Source organism: Hippocampus guttulatus, chromosome 10, assembly GCF_054856545.1.
Source record: "Hippocampus guttulatus isolate MCC_2025c chromosome 10, RoL_Hgut_1.0, whole genome shotgun sequence".
In the NCBI taxonomy this organism is placed as follows: domain Eukaryota; kingdom Metazoa; phylum Chordata; class Actinopteri; order Syngnathiformes; family Syngnathidae; genus Hippocampus; species Hippocampus guttulatus.
The window spans coordinates 2523285-2546501 of record NC_141270.1 but is presented as its reverse complement, the minus strand read 5'-3'; the positions used below and the strand labels follow the sequence as shown (position 1 = coordinate 2546501).

At 46.5% G+C, this 23217-nt stretch overlaps 1 protein-coding gene across 1 annotated transcript in view; it reads left to right on the top strand.

Moving 5' to 3' along the window:
• grid1a (glutamate receptor, ionotropic, delta 1a) overlaps positions 1-23217 on the top strand; it is a 190969-nt gene that overhangs the window by 135800 nt on the left and 31952 nt on the right. The window contains exons 5-6 of the mRNA XM_086122400.1: positions 9271-9324; positions 19972-20145. Coding sequence (XP_085978526.1) covers positions 9271-9324; positions 19972-20145 — 228 coding nt within the window. The remainder of the gene's footprint in view (positions 1-9270; positions 9325-19971; positions 20146-23217) is intronic.

Below are 23217 nucleotides of genomic sequence, written 5' to 3'. Positions count from 1 at the left end.
CACGTGAAGCCCTTTGAGACTGTTTGTGATGTAGGGCCATAGAAATAAATGTGACTTGACAAGTGTGCCGAGCGGTGAGAGGCAAGCGAACGAGCGTGGATGCGCAGTCATCATAGCATGATGTACACCTCCGTTCAAGCTTGCCGCATAGCCTGGTGGGATTCCTCGAGGAGAATGAGGGAGGGCGTCACGGGAGAAGGATGATGGGGCTCGCGGCTGCCTAGCAGTGGGTGGCGCTGATGTGATGGCGACGGCGATGGTGATGGCGGTGTGGCTGGAGGGAAGCCGCTGGGATGGATGAAGAAGTGGTCTTCAGCTGTCCGGGTCGCCCTGTCGACTCCCCAGCAGAACCGTCTTTCGAGACGGGCCTTTTCAGTCTGCTATTCAAAAAACAGTAATTGCGTCATCTTTCAAGCCCTTTGCCTGCGTCTGACTGGGAGACCGGACCCATTAATCAAACTAATGGAGAAGTAAGCGATTTGAAAATATAGGCTTTGATCATGCACCCGCCCGCCAGCCGCGCTCTCGCCTCGCTTCGCTTCGGGAGCCCGTCGCCTCCCGGGCCGCACTTATCTTTCGATTCTCACAGTCCTAAATGTACAGACGGTCCTTTGCCGGAGATTATCGCTGTATTGGGCTCGGGCTAAGCCGCACAAAACTTTGCTTTTACACAGTCCATTTTGATCTGACTTGATTTGAAGCGTGGTTAGCACAGCGCGCTTTTTGAGGACGAGGTTATGGAATCGTTTCGCTCCCTCTTCAAACCGCCGCGTTGCCTATCAAGCGGCAAGCAGCACGAGCCAAAGTGCCGCTCTTCAGACCGCCGTATTGATCCTAAAGAGACAGATGACATTTTTTTGTGCTGCTCAGGTGTATTGAAATGTGGGCTATAGAAAAAGTGTAACCACCACTCGGGGCTACAAGCACAGCACGCTAGCAAATTAGATTACCTCCCGCAAAGGCATAAATCAGCGTTGTGCCAAAACGTCTAAGCATGTTTGATGCAAGCTCCAAATGGTCTGCCAAGAAAACAGCCGAGCACTTGCACGAGTGCTTTATTTGTTTGGCTAATTTATTGCCGGCCAAAGAAAAGAAAAAAAAAAAGTGCACGGTTGTTTATTGCAACCTCACATCTGGCTAAAGCCGCGTTTCAAGAACCGATGGCTCCGGAGAGGCGCCATCCGGGCCCCTTTGCCATCTCTTATCGTCACGTTGTACATGGGCCGGTTGAAGTGAGCGCCGCCGCTTTTTGTCGCCTTCCCCGCAGACGTCGTGTTTATCAGAGCTGTTTGGACCTTGCGTCAAAGGCTTCACACTCCTACTCGACACACAGTGGCACTTGTCCCGGCCCGCTGTGAAAACATGTCTTGTACATGCTGGGTGACGTCCACGCTCATCTGCCAGCCTTCTCTCACCCCCCACCCCACCCTCCTGTTTTATGCTGTGCAAATGTACCCATTTATATATTTTATATCCTGTTTTTCCTTATTAGTCGTGGCCGAGATGTTCCATTGAACTTCATGTGCACTGCATTAAGTAGGGCCCGTCCGATTAATTAATAGATATTAACTCATAAAATGGGCGAGATTATTACATTTTTTTTCCTCACATTTTGTAATTCCTTCAGGGACTTAAGTTATTTTCTACATGATGTATTTTTTTTTTTTATGAATTAGCCCACTCATCGTAATTTTATCCTGAATTGGCATCGGCCTCAAAAAATTCCATATTGGTTGTGCCCTCGTATTAAGTCGCTATGATGTTAGAAATGCGTTTTTAAACTCCAGGCAGACTATGTACACGCTAACAGGTGGGACAATGACAGGGTGGACCTTGTTGGATTGGCATTTTATGAGCGCACTGAGTAACTTCCCTTAGCAACACGTATCAGTCTACCGCCGAGTAAATATGTGGGATATTTCGGAAATGTTTTTATGTTCGTGGGTATTTCAGAATGACAGAGTGGACAGCTAAAGCTTGGCAACAGCTAAATACGCAATGAAAATGATGAAACGCGTCTGTAAGGAGTTACTCTGAGACTCGTCGTCATTTCAGCCTTCATTGAACGAAGACAAAATGTCGATCGACACCGACAACGTCAGTGTTTTTATTTGAGGGACGGTTACCCAATCATGTGCTAACGGCATGCCGCCCTCGCCCCAACGTCTCGAGCTTGAAAAAGATTCACTTGTCAGTAAACTTTTGGCCGTGATCCGCAAAGTAGGTCAGGATCATTTTCTTTCCACTGACGTGTCTCTCGTAAAGATACAAATACATTTCGGTGACATTTGGTGTGAAGCTTATGCGATCACCAGAGGACATTTCTTAACTAGTGATCATACTGCGGATCATTTTGGTGACCTGGACATCCTCAAAATGCAATGAATAAATTTCCAGCGACGATGGGCTTTAATACGGGGTGTTGCTGCGGTTTGACCCAAGGGCGAATTGATTAACCTTTAATAGGGATCCCGATGTGGCTCATATTCAAAATGGGCCGAGCTTCAAAAGTTGCCAATGGAGATGAAAGAGAATTGATGTCTGCTTTGCGATGAACTGAGGTTGAATTCATCAACTTTTGATCAAGACGAGTTACACGGCTAGACAAGGTCCCGACCGAGTTATCAGCCGCCCTGAAGTTAACCTTGTCCTCAACGCCGGATCGCATTAGATCGTTCAGGTGTGCCTAATGTTATGGCCGGTGCTTGCCATCTCACCTTGGCCTTGATTGACCCCCCCCCCCCCCCCCCCCCCCGCGTGACTTGTGGAAAATGCCAAAAGTCCTTACGGATCATGTTAAGCTTGAAAAGTACATTACAACAAAAACATTAGCACCACATAGGTGATGGCCACCTTTCGCCACCGTGGGTGATGCTACACTTACATGGAAAATTACCCCTGAGGCTTAATAACCCCTCCATTAGCCGAATGGTCGCTTCTCCGTGCTCTTGCTCCAAGGTTACTTATGGAATGTCACTAATCTGGAACTGCTGTCCTTAATGCACAAAGCTAATTCCCTCGGCCCGAGACGTTTCCCAGAATAAATTAGTACCATTTCGCAAGTGTGAAAACAACTTGCTCACTACTTGCAGCGTACGGCGCTAGCAATTACAGCGACAGAGCGACCTCCTTGTGGCAGTTTTCCTGACCAACTATGTTTTCCTGTCAACTCCTCTGAGATCACAAACCCCAACCTTGAGCAGCGACCGCGCCCACAGCGTTTACATTCATTGTATTTCCGTCAAGCTCGGTTATCACAAAACCAAGCATTTTAAAAAGTCATTTTATGTCAGACATGACGGCCTTTTCCACACGCCTTTGGACTGTTATAATGTCGTCTCGCAACCTTTTCATGTGCCTCGAAATAATTCTTGGTTGTCAGAATGACGCTGTGGTTGACGCGGCATAGCGGGAAATTGTAAATGACGAGTATTTTGTTTTTTTTAATATCGTGCCCTCGTGGTTTACTTCTCAGTCTTGGCTGCAGTTTCAAAGATAATGATCAGATCGCATCCAGCCAAACTGCGCCCTTTTATGCAGGAAATGAATGTCCAATTAGGCTTTTCGAATCTGTACTGGGCGAGGATTCTTGGAAGAAAGCTGTCGGGAACGGTGCGCATCTGTTTTGCATGGCAAGTCGTTTGTCGCCTAACAGCAGACGGAATACAGACCTTGGGCGAAATGTGAAATAAGAGAATCGCTCAATGAGAACGGAACGGATACGGTGGACCTTTAGGAAAAATGAGAATCCATGCCAGCATGGGATTGGGAAGAAGAAAGTGTCATTTCCCCACAAATTACTCATTCACTCCCAAAGACGTTTTTAAACGTCTTTTCAGACCTGGTCTGGAATTGGCTGGTACTGAATGAGTTAAAGCGGCGACCAGGTGCCTAAATAAAATGTAAATGACATACTTTTGTCAAGGTCAGGCAAGACGGTGTCATCGCGGTTATATGCACCATCAGAAATGCAGAGATGCAACTTTGACCTGCCTTGAGTTATGATGGATACCGAGATTAGCGTTAGCCAACAGCTTTGATCACTGCATGTGTCAAATACACGGGGTCAGCACACTGTGCGTGAATTGTCGTGTGTGAAGTGCTGCCTCCATGAGTGAAAATGCAAGTCTTTTTTCATGTCTGGGCTCACTTTCACAAGTAAAGAAGCAGTTTGTCTCGTTTCAACCCATTGTCGCCCGTATCATTTCACACATGATGGGCGGGCAAATATGTACGGTCGTCCCCTTCGAACCACGAAGACAAAGCGTGCAGTGTTCTGCAGGCTTGTCAGTCAGATCCGACCCAGTGGGCCTTCTTTTGAGATCATGCGCGAGAGACGCGAGGCGACGGCGGAGGCCTCATCAGCCATGTTTGTCATGTCGGGGCGTGACATTTGGGTGATTGAGAAGCCGCTCGAAGTCGAATGCGATGCTAAGGCGTCCGGTCCGCCGCACGCGTCCCCGGCATACCAAAGCCACGGTCTATTTCTGTCGGCAAAGAAAATGGAGCAGTCGCGTCTTCTCGTATCAGCGAAGCAAGGTGAAGAGGTCCCCTCGTACGTTTTGTCGGCCTCTGCGTCCGAGATGTTCCAGACGTTCTTTTAAAAAAGCAGTTGAGTGATTTCTGCGCTTTTTTGGATGCGACCTCTCCCACCCCACTCTGTGACTTGTTACATATTTATGCTTTCAAAAAAAAAAAAAAACTCTCTCGAAATGTGTTTCAGTGTGTTGGAGGAAAGTTGTGTGCCTCGTTGAAAGATCGGAACTGTACAAAGTGCTTTCACTGCCTTTTCTCACCTGAAGTCATTCGACTGGCGCCTGGTAATGGTGGCGTGCATTATTCAGATACATTTAAGGAGCATTTTTTTATTTTTTTCATTTTTTTTTTTAACCATGATTCAGACATTCAAATCAATTAAAATGGGTAACTTGCTTTTAATGGAGTGCTCCGTCTTTGTTTGAACTTGTTTATTTCTTGTTTTGTCCTGGGTTGCAATGCCAAGCAACGTCAAATGGTCGTGAAATAGCAATTGAAAACCGACTGAAGCTGGGTCCTCACACAAATCCTCAAAATTCTCAACAGGCATGGCACAACTCACCGGTAACCGTCTACATAGCATGCTTGCTTCAGATTTGCAATTTGTCTATAAGTAATAGCTCAAAATGTTGGCTTTAAACCAAACTTGAGTGACTTCCTGTTGAATTTTAGGCATGTGCCTGAAGCCTTTTTTTTTTTTAATGTTTTTTTGTTTTGTTTTTAGTGTGTGTATGCAGTTTTGTGGTGAAACTGACTGGCAAATTTTATGCACCCATCCTAGTGCGAAAATTGAGTCAATTTTGGTCTCTCCTCAATACATCCTTACGTTTCACCAGGACCCCCCCCCCCCCCATTGCAAAAATTGGTGAACTTTCGGGACAATTTGAGGCCCTCAAAAACGCAATTAATTTGACAAATGAATATCATAAACAAAGCAGTGCGTATCTAAAAATGGAACCCTCATTTCATAAGCTTCTTTGTAAACAATTCTTCACGATGGCATTGCTTTCCGTTCTCCTGTGAATTAATTAAAAACGGTATTATTTGAACTCTTGGAAATAAATGTGTCGTCCCATGGTATTATTACACTCGATGAAAGAAAAACGCTTTTGGTACGCTCACCGGTTTCCTCGCTCTTAATTATCCAGATTCATTACTATCTATCAGCTCGGCAATTGAAGTTGATCATCAAAGATTCACAAGCTAAATTTCCCCCAGGTGAAAGTGTGCAGTTTGTACTCAGCGCCTCCCCAAGGGGATCCTTCAGAAATGCAAATGTCTCCTCTTGCTCATGTGCCTCGCCGTGTGTGATGTTTAAATCGTCTCGCAAACACTCGCAGCGCTCAATGTTCCACACATTGTACATAATAATATTAGCTGAACAAAAAAAAAATTGCAGGCGCCAAATCAAGTCATATGCTTCCAGGAAGCTAACCAAGAAAAGTTAGCATTTTGACTACCATAGCGCAACTGGCCGGGGAGGCTAGCATGGTGATAGAAGCTTTAGCTTGGGATACTCGTGGACGGATGCCACGTAAGCCTTCACCTTTAGCGCCGAGGCACGCCAGTGGGAAGCTAATGATATCCTACGGGAGGCTAGCAGCTTTCTCAACAACAAGCTGGCAAAATGCTGAGAGGAGCTAGCAACATCCGCGCGATGGCAGATGGGAGTCATGATTTGTTTTTAATGCGCTACTCATTTCGTATCACCTCCATTAGGGAGATGAGACGACGCCTGGCCTTGACAAACGGTGAGGACGCATTTGTTCAGGTGCATGGTTTCACATTTTTTTTGTTTTTTTTAATTCTCTACAAGCAGGTATGAGTATGACCGACACTAATTGTTCTGCTAATAGATGATACATTCACGTCTCATTGATTAGGTTATTGTTATTTGAAGAACGCCATTATAAATGTTCAACACACCTCATGAATTTAATACATTATACATTTTCATCATGAAAATGTGACTTTTCGAAATATATTTTCATCGGGACATGACTGTGGAAGTGCCACCATGTTTGGGTTGGATGAGCCTTTATTTTGAATTTTTTTTAATATAATTTGGACTTCATTGTCCAGTCACATTCTCTCTCTGAGAATCCAAAGTGACATTGTGGATGTCATGGCATGACAGAAGCTCATGAGATGTTAAGCGCAGCTAGCAATATGGACAACTTAAAAGAAGCTAACAAGATGCTAGCACTTTGAACGCTGTGCCATACCCGTGGAACGTTAAGGACACGGACACACCGCAGAGCAACCAGAACTGACTGAGATGCGTGAATCTGCGGCCCCTTCTCAGAGTTTTTGTTTTTCCTTGCCCACATTGTATCGAGGTGAACTGTTACCTATCGATTTTTTTTTCTTAAAGCATTCTATTTAATCAAAGTTGACAAATGCCTTTCATATAATATTTCTAAAATAAAATAGGTGGGCTCATGCTGTTGCATTTCCTGTATCCTGCTTCCTATGCAGTCGCAGCAGACCAGCTAAATAAGAGCTCATATGATGTTCATCCCGGAGAATTTTTACGAGATCCTCTCCCCCCCCCCCCCCCCCCCGGTCCCGTGTGGGATTTGTCACATTAAAAATAGCGGTTTAGATTGCCGGCTTTTCACAGCTTCGCGTGGACTGCGATGATACTCCGTGACGCGTTTCAGCCCTCTGTTCGTCTCCCTATCGGCGTTCAAAGTGGACGCCGGAGGGAATTTGCAGCAAATGATTCTCCTGAATGTTTTTCCAACCCACTAAAGACACCCCTGCCCCTCCATCAACAACACCACCACCTGTTCCCACATACGCCGCTGCACTTTCTCTCAATCCCTCCTCGGTTTGGATCCCTTTTAAATTGGAGTCGGCGTTCCCGCCTTTGTGCTACGGCGACCGCGTAAGCACTCGTCCGGGGGGGCTTCTTTTCCCACCTGGAGATGTTGGTATCAACGCCACAAAATATTCCTCTACCCGCACTCCAGGCTCTCCCGTCTCGTAGAGCGCGTTGCTCTCCAGAGTTTCACGCTTGCGTCATCTTTCAGCTTTCCCCAACGCCGCGCAAAGCCAAAATTACTCAGCTGCGGGCTTGTTGACAGCGTTGAAGCTCCTGAGTGGACTCCCAGAGATTTCGAGTTGGAAATCGAGGGGGGGCTGGAGAGAAAAGCCGTACTTGACTCCAAATTCGATTAGCAAAAAGGCTGATTAGACACATTAGAACGTGGAAGAATTGTATCCAGATGCCTTTTGTCTTCTAAGTGCCGCTTGTTTGGAATCCCAATGAGTTAACCTACTTTATCATCACACTCTCCACGTCATCTCATTGTCACATTTTATTGCCGAGCGACAGATTTCATTAGGTATGCTAATGCTACACTGGATGTCTCCTATGCTGCATTTTGTCAATAAAGTACTGTAATTGTTGACCCGAAACGACTTCGCTGAAGTCAGTCATGAAAGTTGTGGTCATCACTTAACAATGCTGCATCTTCAAAACATCGTACGAATGGCTGTACCGTATATCGATATCAATTCGCGCACTCTGTCACCCTTCTTCGGTTCATCATTTCTCATGAATCACCTTAAAAACGAGTCTTGGATTGTCGTTCAGTAGATCAGAGCAAGAGCTATCGATTTTGGTTTTGCTGTCGTCGTCCTACAAATGTGGGCGTGTGTGGTTTTTGTTTTCCCCAGCTTGTAACCTAACTTCGGTGAGAAACTACCGTGTGCCGGAAAGGAACATATTTAGCAAGCTAAGCATTCGAACGCGTCTTTGCATAGAAGAATATGTTTGTTCATTAGCCCTTCGAAAGTTAGCAAGCAGACATACGCCCGCGCACCCCCCGTGCGCCAAACGGCTTCCCTTATGTGTCTGCGCTTTGTTTTTGCTTATCTTCTGCTACGAGTACCACCAAAGTGTCCCGACGGCTTTTTGTACTTCAAAGTCGTGCGTCCTCCGCTCCCTCCCTCCCTCCTTGGGCCCTGTGATGGCGCGCCCGAAGGTTGGGGGGGGGGGGTTCCTATCCATCCGAACCTTATCTCGGTGGATGTTTTCAAGTGATGTCAGGACGTACGAAAGCGGTAAAAGCGCAAGTCGACGACAGCATCTGAGCAACATCAACACGCCTCGATGTTTTGGTTGCGCCCCATTTGAATTTCAAAGCAGCTGCGCGCAATTAGGCCGCGAGATGCGGCGTCTGAAGCGTGGAGGTAAATATTGCTTTAGGACTCCGATGGACGTCGTGCGGCTTGATGAAATCTGGAAATGAGAGGGGCATTAAAAATCTAAGCGTGACTGTTCTGAGGTTTGGAGATAAGATTAGTGGCTCGCGGTGCTTTTTTTTTTTTTTCTCTTTCATTGACGAGCATTAGGTGGTGTTGATGGGCATCAACTGTTGCTGCTTCCGTCGGATTGCTTTTTCAGATTAGTGCTCAGGAGGTGGGCTTGAAGTTTTTGGGGGCTGTTTTCTCTCTCCCTTTGGTGTCCGCAGGTACCCTAATCTTTCCCCTGGCAAAAAAAAAAAAGAAAAAGAAAGAAAGTCAAGTGATTTTAATGCTAATCGGTGTGGCCCCATGGCCCGTTAGCCCCTTCTCTGTATTCCAGGTGGTCTTGAATTTCAAACGAAGCCGCGAGGCTTCCCGGGGCTTGACTGACACTGAAAGACCTCGGCCAATTGCTCACATAGAGACGTTAAAAGCGCCCCTCTCTTAACCCCTTGCCCCTCTTTTGCTTGATCTGCGCAGGCCGTGGAGACCAACCTGGCGTCCAAGGACAGTCACTGGGTCTACGCCAACGAGGTGAGTCCGAACGCCGGCGCGCTCTCTTGCTGCGGGTTTTGTCATTTCTTTGCTGTCGGCGCCACGAGGCTTTTACTCGATATGACAAGACGGCCTTTCTTTTTCACTCGTGATGTCAGCATGTTCCGAACGGACATCAAGACGAATGGCTCCTCTTAAAGTGGACGTAACAGCGCAACAGTCAAGTGTGCTTTGAGTGAATAACCCCCCCACCCCCACCCCACATACACACGCACTGCCAGTTTTTTGTTTGTTTGTTTTTTGTCTTTCCAGTGATTCCAATTATTCTAAAAAAGGGGAAAAAAAGGAAGCGTGATGAAAGGCTCGCTTGCTCCCTCTGTACCTGCCAGAGAATTAGCGTTCCAGTTCCCAGTCGAGATAAAACACACACACACACAATTGGCGTCCATTTATCATGCTGAGAGATCACATCATAGTGTCGAGAAAGATGCCATTGGAATCGGTGCTTTTTGGGGGGGGGTGGGGGGGAGCAACCCTAACGGCCACCAAAACCCAGCTCCTATACTTTTTGTTCTTGTCCTTTGATAACTTTCCTGCTGTAAATTGGCAATGTCTCCATTGTGAGACGAATAAAGGTTTTCTTATTCTTAGAGGGCAAACTGAATTTGGTTACAGCCGAGCGCCAAACATCGCTTCGCCCTCATTGCATTAAGATGCACTTCGTCACCGATCGCTTCCACACACTTGACCTGAGACCGAACAATCCATTCAGGGATTCTCGTGCTCATTCCAAGTGTCCAAGCTCACTGCCAACCTTTTTTGCTCGCCGTAATTTCACGGCGTTTTGCAAAAGTGCCGATGCAAAGTGTTCGTCGCGTTGCGGTTGAATGTCATTTTCGATTTTTTAAGAACCACCTTTGCAGTTTGAATCAGTTCATCCAGGCATGTCAGTAAAATATTGCTCCACACGGGCTAAAGAGGCCTTGAGCTCTCTGAAAAGCCTTTCTGTCTGCCGCTTTTAATTCGTATTATTGGTTCTGTATGCCTCACAAAGCGGCACAGGAAAGGCTTTTGCAGTCTGAGCTTGATAAGTGACAGGCTATAATTTTTAATTTGTAGCCGTCTTCATACTCGAGCCGCTGCATTCCTTTTAGTCTTTTATTACGGTCCCGGAGAAATTATTGCATGAGCTAATTTTGCACTCGCTTCGCTTGGACTAATATGATGTCATATCGGCAGTGTATCAATTTGCCTTTTGTTGGGTTCTTTTCCAAAAGGTGATCTCGCCTCACTTCTCCAACCTAATTCTCAAGACGATAAAACAAGTTCGAGTTCTCCTTCCTTGTGGCGGAGCCTCTTTTCCTTTTTACTATTCAAAGTAAACCGTCCATGAAGCTGACGTTCACCTTGAAATGAGGACGATGCACACTTGTCGTCCTTTTGGAGCTCCTCGCTTGCGGAGAAAGTCATTTAAAAAAAAATAATACAATTAGGACCACTTACAGATAAAAGGTTTGCTTCAACGATGTTGTTTTTGTTTGGGGTCTGACCTCTTCGGGAGCCACATTGTAAACCGCTTCCTAGCGTGCATTTATTTTTAAAAAACAACCGAAGCGCGGTGTTGCTTCTCAATAGGGTGGGAGGAGACATGATGGGGAGCTGATTAGTTTTGATTAGCCCCAAATGTGTTTTCCCCGGAACTTCCTGAGCACAGCTGCGCTGGGAGGTTGTCAAGCCAGACAGCGGGTCGGAATAATGAATGGCAAAAATGTGTCTTTGTACTTTGAATTGTGTGTCCTGGTTTAGAATTTATTAGACTTGTGCTCGTGGAACGACATCAACAGACAAATTTCATTGTGTGCGCCTTTGAATGGCGAGACAGACATTTTACTTGTTATGTGCATCAATGGACAGACAGATGATTCGAGTCTAGTTTACCACGTCTGGCAGTTCAGCAGACCGAGGGCGTTTTCTTCTACCCTTACATGCCCCGGGCGCACCTGAGAATTTGGTGACAGTAAGTAAACTAAACTTTAGTCCCAGAGAAACCAGGTCTAAGTTGTGGCGCAGGTGGTGTAATACCATTTGGGTGAATTTGATCAAGGCGCCGGCAGACAGAATCTGTGCTCCGCTGATATGTCTGTCATCATATTTCATTCATAGCTTGCATTGAGCCCTCTGAGTCATTGTAAAAAGCAATTTACTAAATGCATTCCTTTTATCATCTTATATTTTTAAAAGCAACCCCCTGCCCGCGGCACAACTGGTGTCTGTTTGTGTGTGTGGGGGGGGGGGCGTTTTGTCGCACACAGACGCGCGATTGACAGTGCAAGGTGGTCTTCAAATGCCCACTTTTCACTGGCCAACTTAACATCATCCGCAAGTGGAGATCTTGCAGTTCCGTATAAACGTACTTAATAACTTGCGCCCACCGATCTCCTGCACGGACAAGCTTCCGCCATTGAAGACCCTGCACTTCACCTGGATAAATAAAGGTTAAAAAAAAGATGCTAATATTTTACTGTATTTTTCCAATCACGCATTAGAAAGAGTAATGGGGGAAAAAAATAGAGACCCTGATGGAGAAGGGAAAAAAAATCATAACCTTCTCTACTTGTGCCTGCGGACCTTAGTTCAAATTAAACATGGTTGTGTTTTATTGCTGGATCCTGCAGGGATATAAATAATTGTACACGTCCCCGCCGTCTGCATGCTCCCTGCTCGTAACTCAATCATGACATTCATTTCAAATGCATGATCTCCGCACCCACAAGTGACTCGACCAAAATCCCCAACGGCCGCCGTATCGCCAACGGATGGCCTCTCACATTTCATTCAAGTCCAACGTTACCGGAGGATATGTTAATCCGCCACCGGCCACGGGCAAAGAATGTCGATGCTTTGCTCCACGGGGAAGCGAGCGAGCGCACAGAAGTGAGATGCGTGGGGATGATGAGGATGTGCGAGCAAGATCACAGGGCTCCAAAAAAGACATTCGCGTTTAAAATATTAGGGGTGTAACAAAAAAAAAAAACGGCTTGAATGGGAAAATCGGTTTTCATTTCACCAACTCAAATCAAATGATTAGCTTTTGAAATGTGCCGTCCTTGTATCGCATCGCGCCAAATGTATCGCGATGCGTATCAAATGGTCTTTTGCAGCCTTTTGAGCGCTGGGCGAGGAAGCCATTAGTGACTCTCTCTACTTTTGTACCAAATGTTTAATATTTGCTGAAGCGCAGTTTTTATGAGCGGAGCCCGGGAGTGTTCTACTTATCCATCCATTTTCTGAAACTGCTTAGCATCACAATGGTTGCTATCCCAGGCTGTGGGCGAGGTACACCCTGAACCGGTTGCCAGCCAATCTCAGGACGCACGTAGACAAACATCCATTTGTGCTCACAATCACTCCTAAGGTCAATATCGAGTGTTCAGTCAACATAGCGTGTGTGTGTTTTTGGAATGTGGGAGGATACCGGAGTACCGGCAGAAAACATGCCAACTCCTCACAGGCGGGCCAGGGCCAGATTGTTGAATTGTGATTCAAAGTAAGAACTTGATGATGACCAGATTGTTAGTTTTGTGGTGGTGCACCAAAGAAAAAAAAAAGTTGTCCATAGCAGTGTAAAAGGTTCGTCTCGAGCCCCGCACTGGCTCGCCGTACCAACATGAATACATACAGAAACAATATATCTAATAACCTCCAATAAAAAGGTGCTGTGTAAAACCGGACAAGTGTTCCTGCCTTGAATGGGTTTTTGTGTTCAATTACGTTTTGTTTTGAGGCTGCACAGCGCGGGCAAACTCTGTGCACATCACAAAGTCATTTAAGAAAAGAAGAGAGGCTTCCAAATTGGATATTAAGAGACGTGACACGACTCGAGACGAGCGCATCAACAGGACGGGGGGGGCGGGGGGGGAACGAGAGGCGGCCTAGCCTCCCGCTGACCCGGCCCGGCCGAAAAGCAGCGTGCAGGCGCGAGCGCGCCCTTGTTTTGGCGTCTGAAATTCAGATGGATTGCCCATCCGCCGAGGAGTTGGAAGTTGTTGTGTTGTTTTTCTTCTCAAAAAGCGGGGACGCTGACACTCGGTGACGCGTGATGGATGAGGGGGCCGCGCCCGCTGTGACAGACAGAGTTGAGGAGGAGAGTCCACAAGATGATTGATGCCCGCTAGTAAAGTGGCGCCGCGTAATTGAAATCCCGCCGACGCTATCTTGGTCACATTAGACACCCGATTCTCAAGATGCGCACTTACCTGGTGCAGAGTTCGCTCCGCGTGCATGCTATTCGATACAAGTGCAAGTGGGCGGGCGTTGATCCGAGACTGGACTCCCAACAGGGGGTTTTAAATCATAAAAATAAACAAAAGAATCAAAGCTAACATTTGCGTGAGCAAAATTCAGTAAAAAACGAAAAATGCTCATTTAAAAAAAATGTCACGCATGAGCTTTCGGGGTTCATTTCAAGTTCTTATTTTGGTAGTGCTCTACATCCGTACAAAAGAAAGGTCAAAGTCATTTGAGAATTGCAGTTTTCCGTACTTTCTTACACAATACTCAACGACCTTGTTTTCATCACCCGACAAATACTCCAAGTATTTTAAAATGAGACATAAATAAAACTAATACTAAAACTAATAAAAACTTAACTAAAATGTAGCATTTTCTCCAAAAAAAAAAACGTTAAAAACTGCTCGAAAAAACGGAATAAAATTTTGACATTTGTTCTTTTATTGATGTATTTATTTACGATAGTGGAAAGTGCGAAACCATGATAATTTATACCTATTATAAAACTATTATTCAGTCAATCACATAGAACATAGATGAACAGTCAGTTACATTTGCACCAGGGTTAGAATACGCTTTGGATTTTTTATTGAATTTGTTTTGACTTTTGTTTTTAAATAAAATAATTGAAAATCAATTTTCAATCATTTTGAATTAATTTTTAAAGCTACGTGTTTTTTTGGGGGGGGGTTTTTTGCTTCCTTTTATTTTTTTCAACAAGACTTTGTTTTAGTTCCGCTTTTGTTCGTTTTGGTATTCACTCTAGTTATATTCAGTGTCGTCGTTCTGCTCGTAAAAAGCAGAATATTTTCAAGATCTCTTTGGCGGCACGCCAGGCCCATGCTGAGCACGTTTGCCTCACAGGTGCGCCCCTTTGCTTGCGTAGTTTTTCTTCGAGTACTCCAACCTCCTCTCAAAATTCCCCAAAATGCATATTTGGTTCATGGAAGACTCAATATTGTCCAGGAAGTGCGCTATACAAAATGGATTCGCCGTTGCCGTTTTGATATCAGGAGTTTTCTGCTCCTGTAGCTGTTTTGTCAGATCTTTTTTTTTTTTTTTGCACGAGGGGAAAGACTCTTCGGCTCTCATTTCAAAGCATGTGCTTCACATTTCCGAGAATAATTGTGTGCATAATGAAAACAATGATGAGAAATTGCGCTCAAGGTGGAGTTGCCGTGGTGAGTGGGAGGAGGGAGCCTCTGATTGGTGGCCTTGATTGCAGATAGCGAGCCTTTTCAGTCGAAGGGAACACTTAATGCCGGAACCGTAATTGGATGAAGACAAAGGTGTCCGCTTGCGATCGGAAGGAGAGATTAGTTACGGTTTAAGGAGTGCCGACAAAATGTGCTTGTAACTCACAAGGCATTGGCACGAGTCTCTTAGAAGAACTTTGCCGCCGACCCAAAGCGTTTTCTGCACTTGGCTGGTGACCGTTTCAAGTTGTGGCTCCGCCTCTTGCCCAAAGTTTGCCGAGAAAGCCGCTTGCTCACCTAATGAGGACGCGCGCTCGAGCTCAGGATGCTAATGAGTCCAGAGCCGTGTTTGTGACGACCCCCCCCGCACGGGTTAAGCTCGAAAGAAAACGAGTCGATGGATGGATGGACAATCCCGCTGGTACAGGACAGGCTCGCATTACCGCTGATGGATCGCTAGCATGTCATTGGAAACCGGATGTCGGAGCATCTCGATTTGTCAACTTGAAATGAGAATGTGCTGGAAGTTAATCAGATCCATCCATTCACAATCTACCCCTTGGCCATAAATGCTGCCAACAGTAGGTCCAGAGCCTCATCATCATTAATCCGAGGCAGCCCGGACAGAGGACCCCTTCCTGCCTCCAACCGTTGACCCAGTTGTGATACTTCAGCAGCCGCCTTCATTTTCGATGACTCGGATTATTGTGTCATTACGGATGAGCTTCGTGTCGAAGGCCTTCCTCGACAACGCTCTCCGTCGAGCGATGCACTTTCATTTTGCTACGCTCCCGGTACAGGTCAGACCCGTAAATCCGCGCCGGGTGTGTAGGCCGGAGTCGCCCTGCTCCGTTTATGTCACAGAGGTAAAAAAAACTAAAAGTGTGACACCGTGAATCCAAACCACTTCCCGGACGTAAATACGGTTGAACAGTCATTTAGAACAGTCGATGTCGTGGTCGCTGAGGCCGCCTTCTCGTATCGCCGCCTAATTCAGGGGTGTCCAACCTTTTTGGAGAGAAGATCTACTTCTCAAGCAACCAACCTCTCACCATCGACGCCTTGCTGCAGCTGCACGCGTACGCACACGCACGTATGAGCAACAGCCATAACGGCCCCTAGCATGAATGAAACGGAAAAATAAAGTCGATACAAGAGTCGGTGAAAAGGAAATCACTGCCTGCCTTCGTCGAGACCTGACGCGGGGGCGGGGTCAGGGTCATGCCAGCGTCACGCCAAAGTAGAGCGACGAGCTCGGTAATGGCCCGCTATATTTTTACAGACGCGTACGACTGGAAGCCAGCGCTCCGAATTAAATAAACAAATGATTGAATTACTCACGCGTCATTCCACCTTGTTGCGTTTGGATGGGAGGGATCTCGCCGCAATTAGGTCGCCTCGCCGGCAGACCGATCCCAAGCGCGAAGGCGCTTGCAACGCGATTCTCCCCCGGACCGTGCGGCGACACGTTTTGCAGTCTGGCGTGAAAGTGCGGCACGTTTCCCCCCCGCGCCTTCTGATCCCTTGGTTGTATAGCTCCGTCGGCTTTACCATTTTCATGCCCCGTAAGCACTTGTCGCTCCGAGCAGCTTGCGCAAAGCACCTTGATGTCCCATTAATTAAAAAGCGGCGCCGCAATTACTGGTATTTTTATTTTATTTATTTATTTCTTGATGAAAGATTAATGGCAAGGACCGAGTGGCGCACAGAGGATCATTTAACCTTTCTGTCAGATGAGCTGGATTTGATTAATGCCCGCTCCTTGTCTGGCTGTCATTGGTGCAAAGTTGCAAGGCGTTGCCCCCCCCCCCCCCCCCTAATTTCTGATGCAATCGCCTATCCTTTGGGATCTTAGGCAGAAAGCTGTTGTTCAAGGTTTTTGTGTCCAGATAATGTTACTATGTCGGTGTGATCTTAAGCGGCTTATGGACAAACCGATAATCGGGCTGAATTTGAAGTCACCCCCCCCCCCCCGACCCCTTCTGATTGAAGTTACAATTGTCAGATTTCACAAAAGACATTTTGCAGCGTGTTTGTACTTTGTATAACGTCTCTCACGGGCCATAGACTCAACTCGTTTGAAATGACAGGGAATAGAATTTGTAACTGCATTTTACCATAGTTACCGTCAAGCTTACTGTGACTCAGTGCTGCCTCTCACAGGTCATTATCGGTACTGCGATTACGCGTGGGGATATCGTTAAGTGTGCGGCGTTCTCTCTTGTTCCTCTTAAGTACACCATTGATGCTAAGTCCAGTAAAAGATGTTCCGAAATGGACACGTGTGAAGCCAGCTTAAAGGCAGCACAGAACGCCAGGCTGGTGCACTGCGCAAATCAGTGTCTGTGCGAATCGAGCCCGTTTCAAGCCTAATTTCGATTGACACTCTAAAGAGGAGCTAACTCAAGAGATCTTTGCAATGGGGCCAAAGCGCGTGTGTCGCAGTGCATGAGCGAGCGGTGATGTGAGGTGATGTTTTTGGTGTGTCCAAGTGCAGGGAGTGTTTCTGTGTCAAAAAATCAACCTGACATGGCCAAGGCGTTTGAGGGGAGAGTAAAGACAAGCTCTCTGGCTTCACATACTGTCAGCTAAGTGTGAATATCCACTTGAATGCGGAACGTAAAATCGGCAACCTGACGCACCTGTCGCAGAACTCACACACAGTAGCAACGCGGATGAATTTGAAGGCGTTCCAAGATCCCAGGATAACCACGCAACCGGCCGTGTGACATTGATCTCTGCTCTGATCGGAAGGCTTCACCACACCAGAAAATTGCAAAATGCGCTCAAAAAGCTCGATGAAAAGCAGACGCCAGCCCGCTAGACAGAAGGCGGATCTGTTGACGCGGGGGCCTGTTGTTACATCATGGGCACGGTCACGTTGCCGCTGAAGCTGTCGGCCTTCGAATGAGAAAGAAATTACTATTTAGTACGGAGGTAGCGCTAACACATGCAGCATCCACATCAAAGCCGTGCGGGCCGCGTTATCATGAAATTTTCATCTCAAGGCGGGGGCCAGAAGCTAGCATCTTGCGGGCCTGCATTTGGCCCGTGGGCAGCCAGTTTGAGACCGCTGCTCTAAACCGTTTCATGCTTGCTTAGATGCACGAACATCAAAAAATAATAACCATTGCAGTTCATCGAGTGACACAAGTCCAAATCATGAGCTGAAAGGCAAAATCAAAATGTCATTGACTTCCTCTTAGCTGCCGATGCTATCGCTAATAACACACTGTGTCACAGAACACACACAAAAAAAAAAAAAGCCAGCGGCAGCTGTTTGCCCTCAGAGATGCAAAATGCAGTATCGATGATAATGGCAACGTTATCAGAGCTGTTTGTTCCCACGTCATAGATGCAAACAGTATTTACACATCAAGTCGCATTTTATCATTCCACTGTAATGCAAAAGGTTGCAGTTTCATTCACCGGACTGAGGCAGAAATCAAAATAGCATTTAATCAATCTCGCCTGCTTTCTTGTTAGCCCGATGACAGCGAGTCGTGTTCCACGTGACATCGTTATTATCTTTTAATCAATAATTTTTGAGAAAAGTACACTCCGTCCTTTGTTGCGCTTTTCCAAAGCAGGCCGAAAGTTTGCAGCATGTCACCGTGGTGACAAAACTGCTCCGTATTGCGAAGCGAGGTTCCAATTGCGCCGCGCAAACTCTTTCTCCCCGTTTTCCGGCGGGCACGGTGCCGCAGCTCCGGTACCTTTGCTCGGGTTCGGCGCCCGACCTCAAAGGTCGCCTGTGGTGGTGACAGAGCGATTGGAGCAGGCCGCCGCTACCGGTTATTAGCTTGGACGCGAACGTTTGGCTCCGTGAGCCGCACGGCATCATTCATCTGATCAATGTATTACGACAACTCATGAATATGCATGAGTTCCACCTGACTGCTCGTTGCCAGGGGTGGGAGGCAGGAATATATTGTCTCGTGCTAGGAAGGAGTAGTTCCGCTCTGCTCGGCGCGACGCTTAATTTCTCTGCCCGTGACTTAACAGCTTGGGATAAGATTTGTCCGTTTTCAAGCAATCACACAGAAGCGCCGTCGTGTCAAGGCCAAAAGGTGAGCAGAGCAGCAGTGTGCAAACACATCGGCACGAGCTAACTTCTGTGGCTTCCGTTCATCGACACATCCTCCAAAGTTGCCCGTGCGATGACGACCATATTTTTGTGTTTGCCCAAGTCTGCTGCCTGCGCCTCATTGTCACGAAGTGCTGCACCCACTAATGAAAATACATTTGAATTGGCCTAGTCGCAGTGCCCTAGCTTGACCTCTGGTCGCCTTGGTAACAAAACTCCGTTGGTCCTCGTAAATGTTGTGTTTGACCATTTGACCCCTTTAAAGGAGAACGGAAGGTAAAAATTGTAATGGAGGACATACAAAAGCTCTGATGACGGAAAGCCGCAGAGGCGAGAGTCAAAGATCGCAATGTCTGATGAGTCAAGCGCAATGGGGATGGCATCAAGGCCCTGCTTTTTAAATTGCGACCAACTCCACAAAATGATTAAAACTGCCCCTCCAGAGACCCGCGCTCAGCGGCGACCACTCGCTCGTCCACCTTCTCGCTCATGGAGAATGATTTTTTTTTTTTTTTTTACTCCTCTCCCCGTTCCCTCCGCACAGGCGGCTTCCTGCCACTCGCACCCTGAGGGGAAATAACTTTATAACTATTTATATGGGACGGTGAACAAGTTGACTTGTTAAGTGTGCGTTAACTGGCTCGATTTCAGTCATAAACGGTATTGATAATTCTGCCTTTAAAGTTCACATTTATAGCTTGTCGGCATCGCTTGCCTGCTTGGTCATTTTGTTTGTTTGTGCTGGCTGGTTCGTTCTGTTGGCTTTTTTTTTTTTTTTTTTATTGATTGGTTGGTTGACTGGTTGGTTGATTGATTGGCTTGTTCTGTTGGTGTTTGGGTTTGTTGGTTGGCTGGTTTGATTGGGTGGTGAGTTCGTTTGATTTTTGGTTGATTGGTTGGGTCGTGTTTTGGCACGTTGGTTCGTTTAGTCGGTTTGTTGGGAACGTTTTGATGTCGATTTAAATGACGCTATTTACTAATAAAGATGACATTGTTATTGTCATTATATTGATGTGAGTGGCATGCCACAGTCCTGTTTTTTTTTTGTGACTGCCTCAAGAAAGAGAACGACGTCCACCTGTGTCGTGTGCGCCCCCCCCCGCCCCCCCACAGGAAGTGAGCGACAGTGACATCATGGAGCTGGTTCACAGCTCCCTGGGCCGTATGACCCTCATCCGTCAAGTGTTCCCGCTGTGGAGGGACACCAACGTCCGCTGCATGAGGAACAATCACCGCATCTCCTCGCTGCTGTGTGACCCCCAGGAAGGCTACCTGCAGTCCCTGGAGGTAACGCCGCCTCGTTCAAGGACCCACCGCCGTTGTTTTCACATTCATTTGGTCATGCGGGCGGGGGGGCGGCCATCAGTCATGATGCAATTGGCTTCGAGACTTTTGCATTCAAACCCAAGCAAATGGTCCGTTACGGGACAATTTACCAAATTGCGCTCAAGATTGCTCATAACAAATCGTATCTCGTCAATTTGTGATTAATTGCTTCTCCCAAAGAAAGCATTAAGCACCCTCAGCACTGTTATATATTTTTTTCGCCATAAAATTGATGGGGAATCATTTAAAAAAGAAAATGAGCATAAAGAGTAAACTGAGGAAAGGGAAAAGATTTTAAAATTAGCCCGTTAAGAGGGGCAGTCCTGTCTTCGCCGCATTGCTCGGCTCGCCCGCTCGCTTATGTTACCGTGACGACGAGCAGCACAACGTTAAGTCTCCAGATGAAAATGCAAACCGGGAAGCCCGCGCTGGCCCCCCACAAACACAACACCCGACTGAGTTTTCCTTCACGGAGTCATCACTTCGTGACTAAGCAGCAGAATGACACCTGTCAATTTAATGGATTTGTGCATGTGGCGCATGCGGCGGAAAAACAAGCACTCCCCCCGCACTATTCATCATATGCTGAATAGCTCCAAAAATGTGCTGTTCAAAATGTTGCCCCGTTTGCAAAGATGCAATTTGGCTCATTTACATCATACCGCCCCCAAGCCAGATTTGACCCCCCCTGCCCCCCCCGCCCCTTTGACTTAGCAGGTAGGCTGAGCAATCTCGACGCTAAAAGGTACGCATTAACTGAATGTGTTTAGTAATTTTTAAAAAAAAATCCTACTCTGTACTCCATTGCTTCACAATGTTTCTTGTGCAAAGCGAACACATTTTACATCACCCAAGAAACCCGTCGAGAAAAAAAAAAAAAAAGAGTACCGAAACTGCATGGATCTTGTCTCAATTTACTGCCAAATGCACTTGCTCAGCGTGAAATCTTTTTGGGTGAAACACAAAGCGATCATTGCGTTGTACGAATAGCAGCCGTCGGAAACAATGTCGCGACGCATGTAGCGGAAGATTTCATTTCTTCTGCCTGGCACTGCGCGTCGCTGGCATACATAGATGCCCCCAGAATCACCGTATGGGGTCAATAAATGATTTGAAAATGGAATAATGTCGCAGCGCAGCGGTCGCGAGTCGCTATTGGAAAAGGAAAACAGAGAATCAATTTCTGCCAGAAGAAGAAAAAAAAAAAAAAAGAAGCAAGCCGTGCGTTGGTGACTCGGGCGCTATCATCCCTCTCTTGTTGCTTCTTCCTTTGCTGTAAATATTTATCAGGCTTTTTTTGTTTTGTTTTGTTTTTTAATGTTCTTTGTGAACAAGCAGCATGTTTCGCGTGCTCTCTGCAACGCCGACAAGAGGGCCACTTGTTTCTCAGCCGCTGGTCGCCGAGCCAGAACGTCACCAATTTTCTTCTTCTTCATCTTCTTCTTCTTCTTCTTGACACCATCTCGGGCACGCGTGCCGTCAACACACGCGAGGACGGCACGGCAGCACACAAGTGCTTTGCGAACATTTGCGCCGATATTAGCTGATTATATATGCAAGTGTGTGTCGATGAAAGGCCCTTGATAAGGTAATCACGAATGCCCATGAATGACTCATGACTGGAGTGCAACGCGCCGGGGGAACGAGAGGCACGCCAGAGTCAAACGTCATTATCAAGATTGCTTTCGCGGCGTCTCGGGGATTGTGGGGTTTTTTTTTTTTTCTAATACGTCTCATACCTGTACCTGAAATCCTCTTGAAGCCGGACAAACGATGCTTTTGTTTTTTTACCTTCACAAAAAAAAATTAAATCAATAAAAGCGGTTTTCCGCATGTCTTGATAAGGGACTGGAGAGCGCCGCTATTTGACTCTCCAACCGGTCGCGCGCACTTTCCCTCACTTTTCTGCGGCCTTTCCATCTCGCCGCTTGTTTCTTCTGTTCTCATTTAATCGCACAGCTCTCGGTTGATCGGGAAAAAAAAAAAAAAAAAGAAAGGATAATAAAATCACCGGAATGACTATTAGGTTTGCCTAATGAAATAATCGGTGTAATAAAAGCGCATGAACTCTCTAATGCGATCACGCTGCCTCCTCCGGGTCGTCTTGCAACCTCCCAATGACGGGGACGTCAGACGTGCTTGCAAACTTTCCTTCACATTTCTCAAAGATTATCGTGAGCGCTCATCCAGTGTTGCTGGATTTATTCGTCAATGAATGAGCACAAAACCGCAACTTGTTGACGCCGCACCCATCCCGGGAAAATGTTTCTAATTGCCTATATTCAACCTCTCAACAGGGGTGCACAAAGGCAGCGCGCCGGTGCGCGTGAAGACCGTAAATGGAATATTATGCTTCAGTTCAAATTCTTTCGCCGCACTTTTTTGCGCATTGAGAATAACCGGTCAGGTCCGGCCTCGATTCAAAGTTGCTTCTGGAAGTTCCTCCCCGCTAACGGCTACATTCGCTGCGAGATGGTGGCCGAAAGCGTCGCGGGAACGCCCGCGGTGAAAAGGTTATCTCTGTGAGGCTGCGCCGCACCTTCGACAGTCCGTGAAAACATGTCCTTAGGCAAAAGCCGTTCACGGTGCCCCTCAAAAAAAAAAAAAAAGTCAGCAGTGGATGGTTGCCCGAGAGGAAGCAAACTAGCTGATACGACAAGTCAGAGACGGCCAATTATTATTTTTCAAACGGGCCGTGCAACTCAATTGTCTTCAATGTGAATTGCATGTTATTTTAAAACTGTAAATTGTATGCCACAGTGTTTATGTTGTAATTAGGAAATAAAAACTGCAAAAACTTCCAATTAGGATGCCCACAAAACAGTTTCATATAAACTTCTACTCATTGACCAACAATACACTTCAAAATAAGTAGCCTGTAGATGATTTGATTTTGAGCATACTTCCTTGACACCAATTCCTCTTCAGACAGCACTTCATGCTGTGATTTTACAGCATTGTCAAATTTTGCAGAATGTCACAAATAAGTGATTTTTTTTTTTTTTCAGTAGCCACTAACGGGATCGTTTCCAA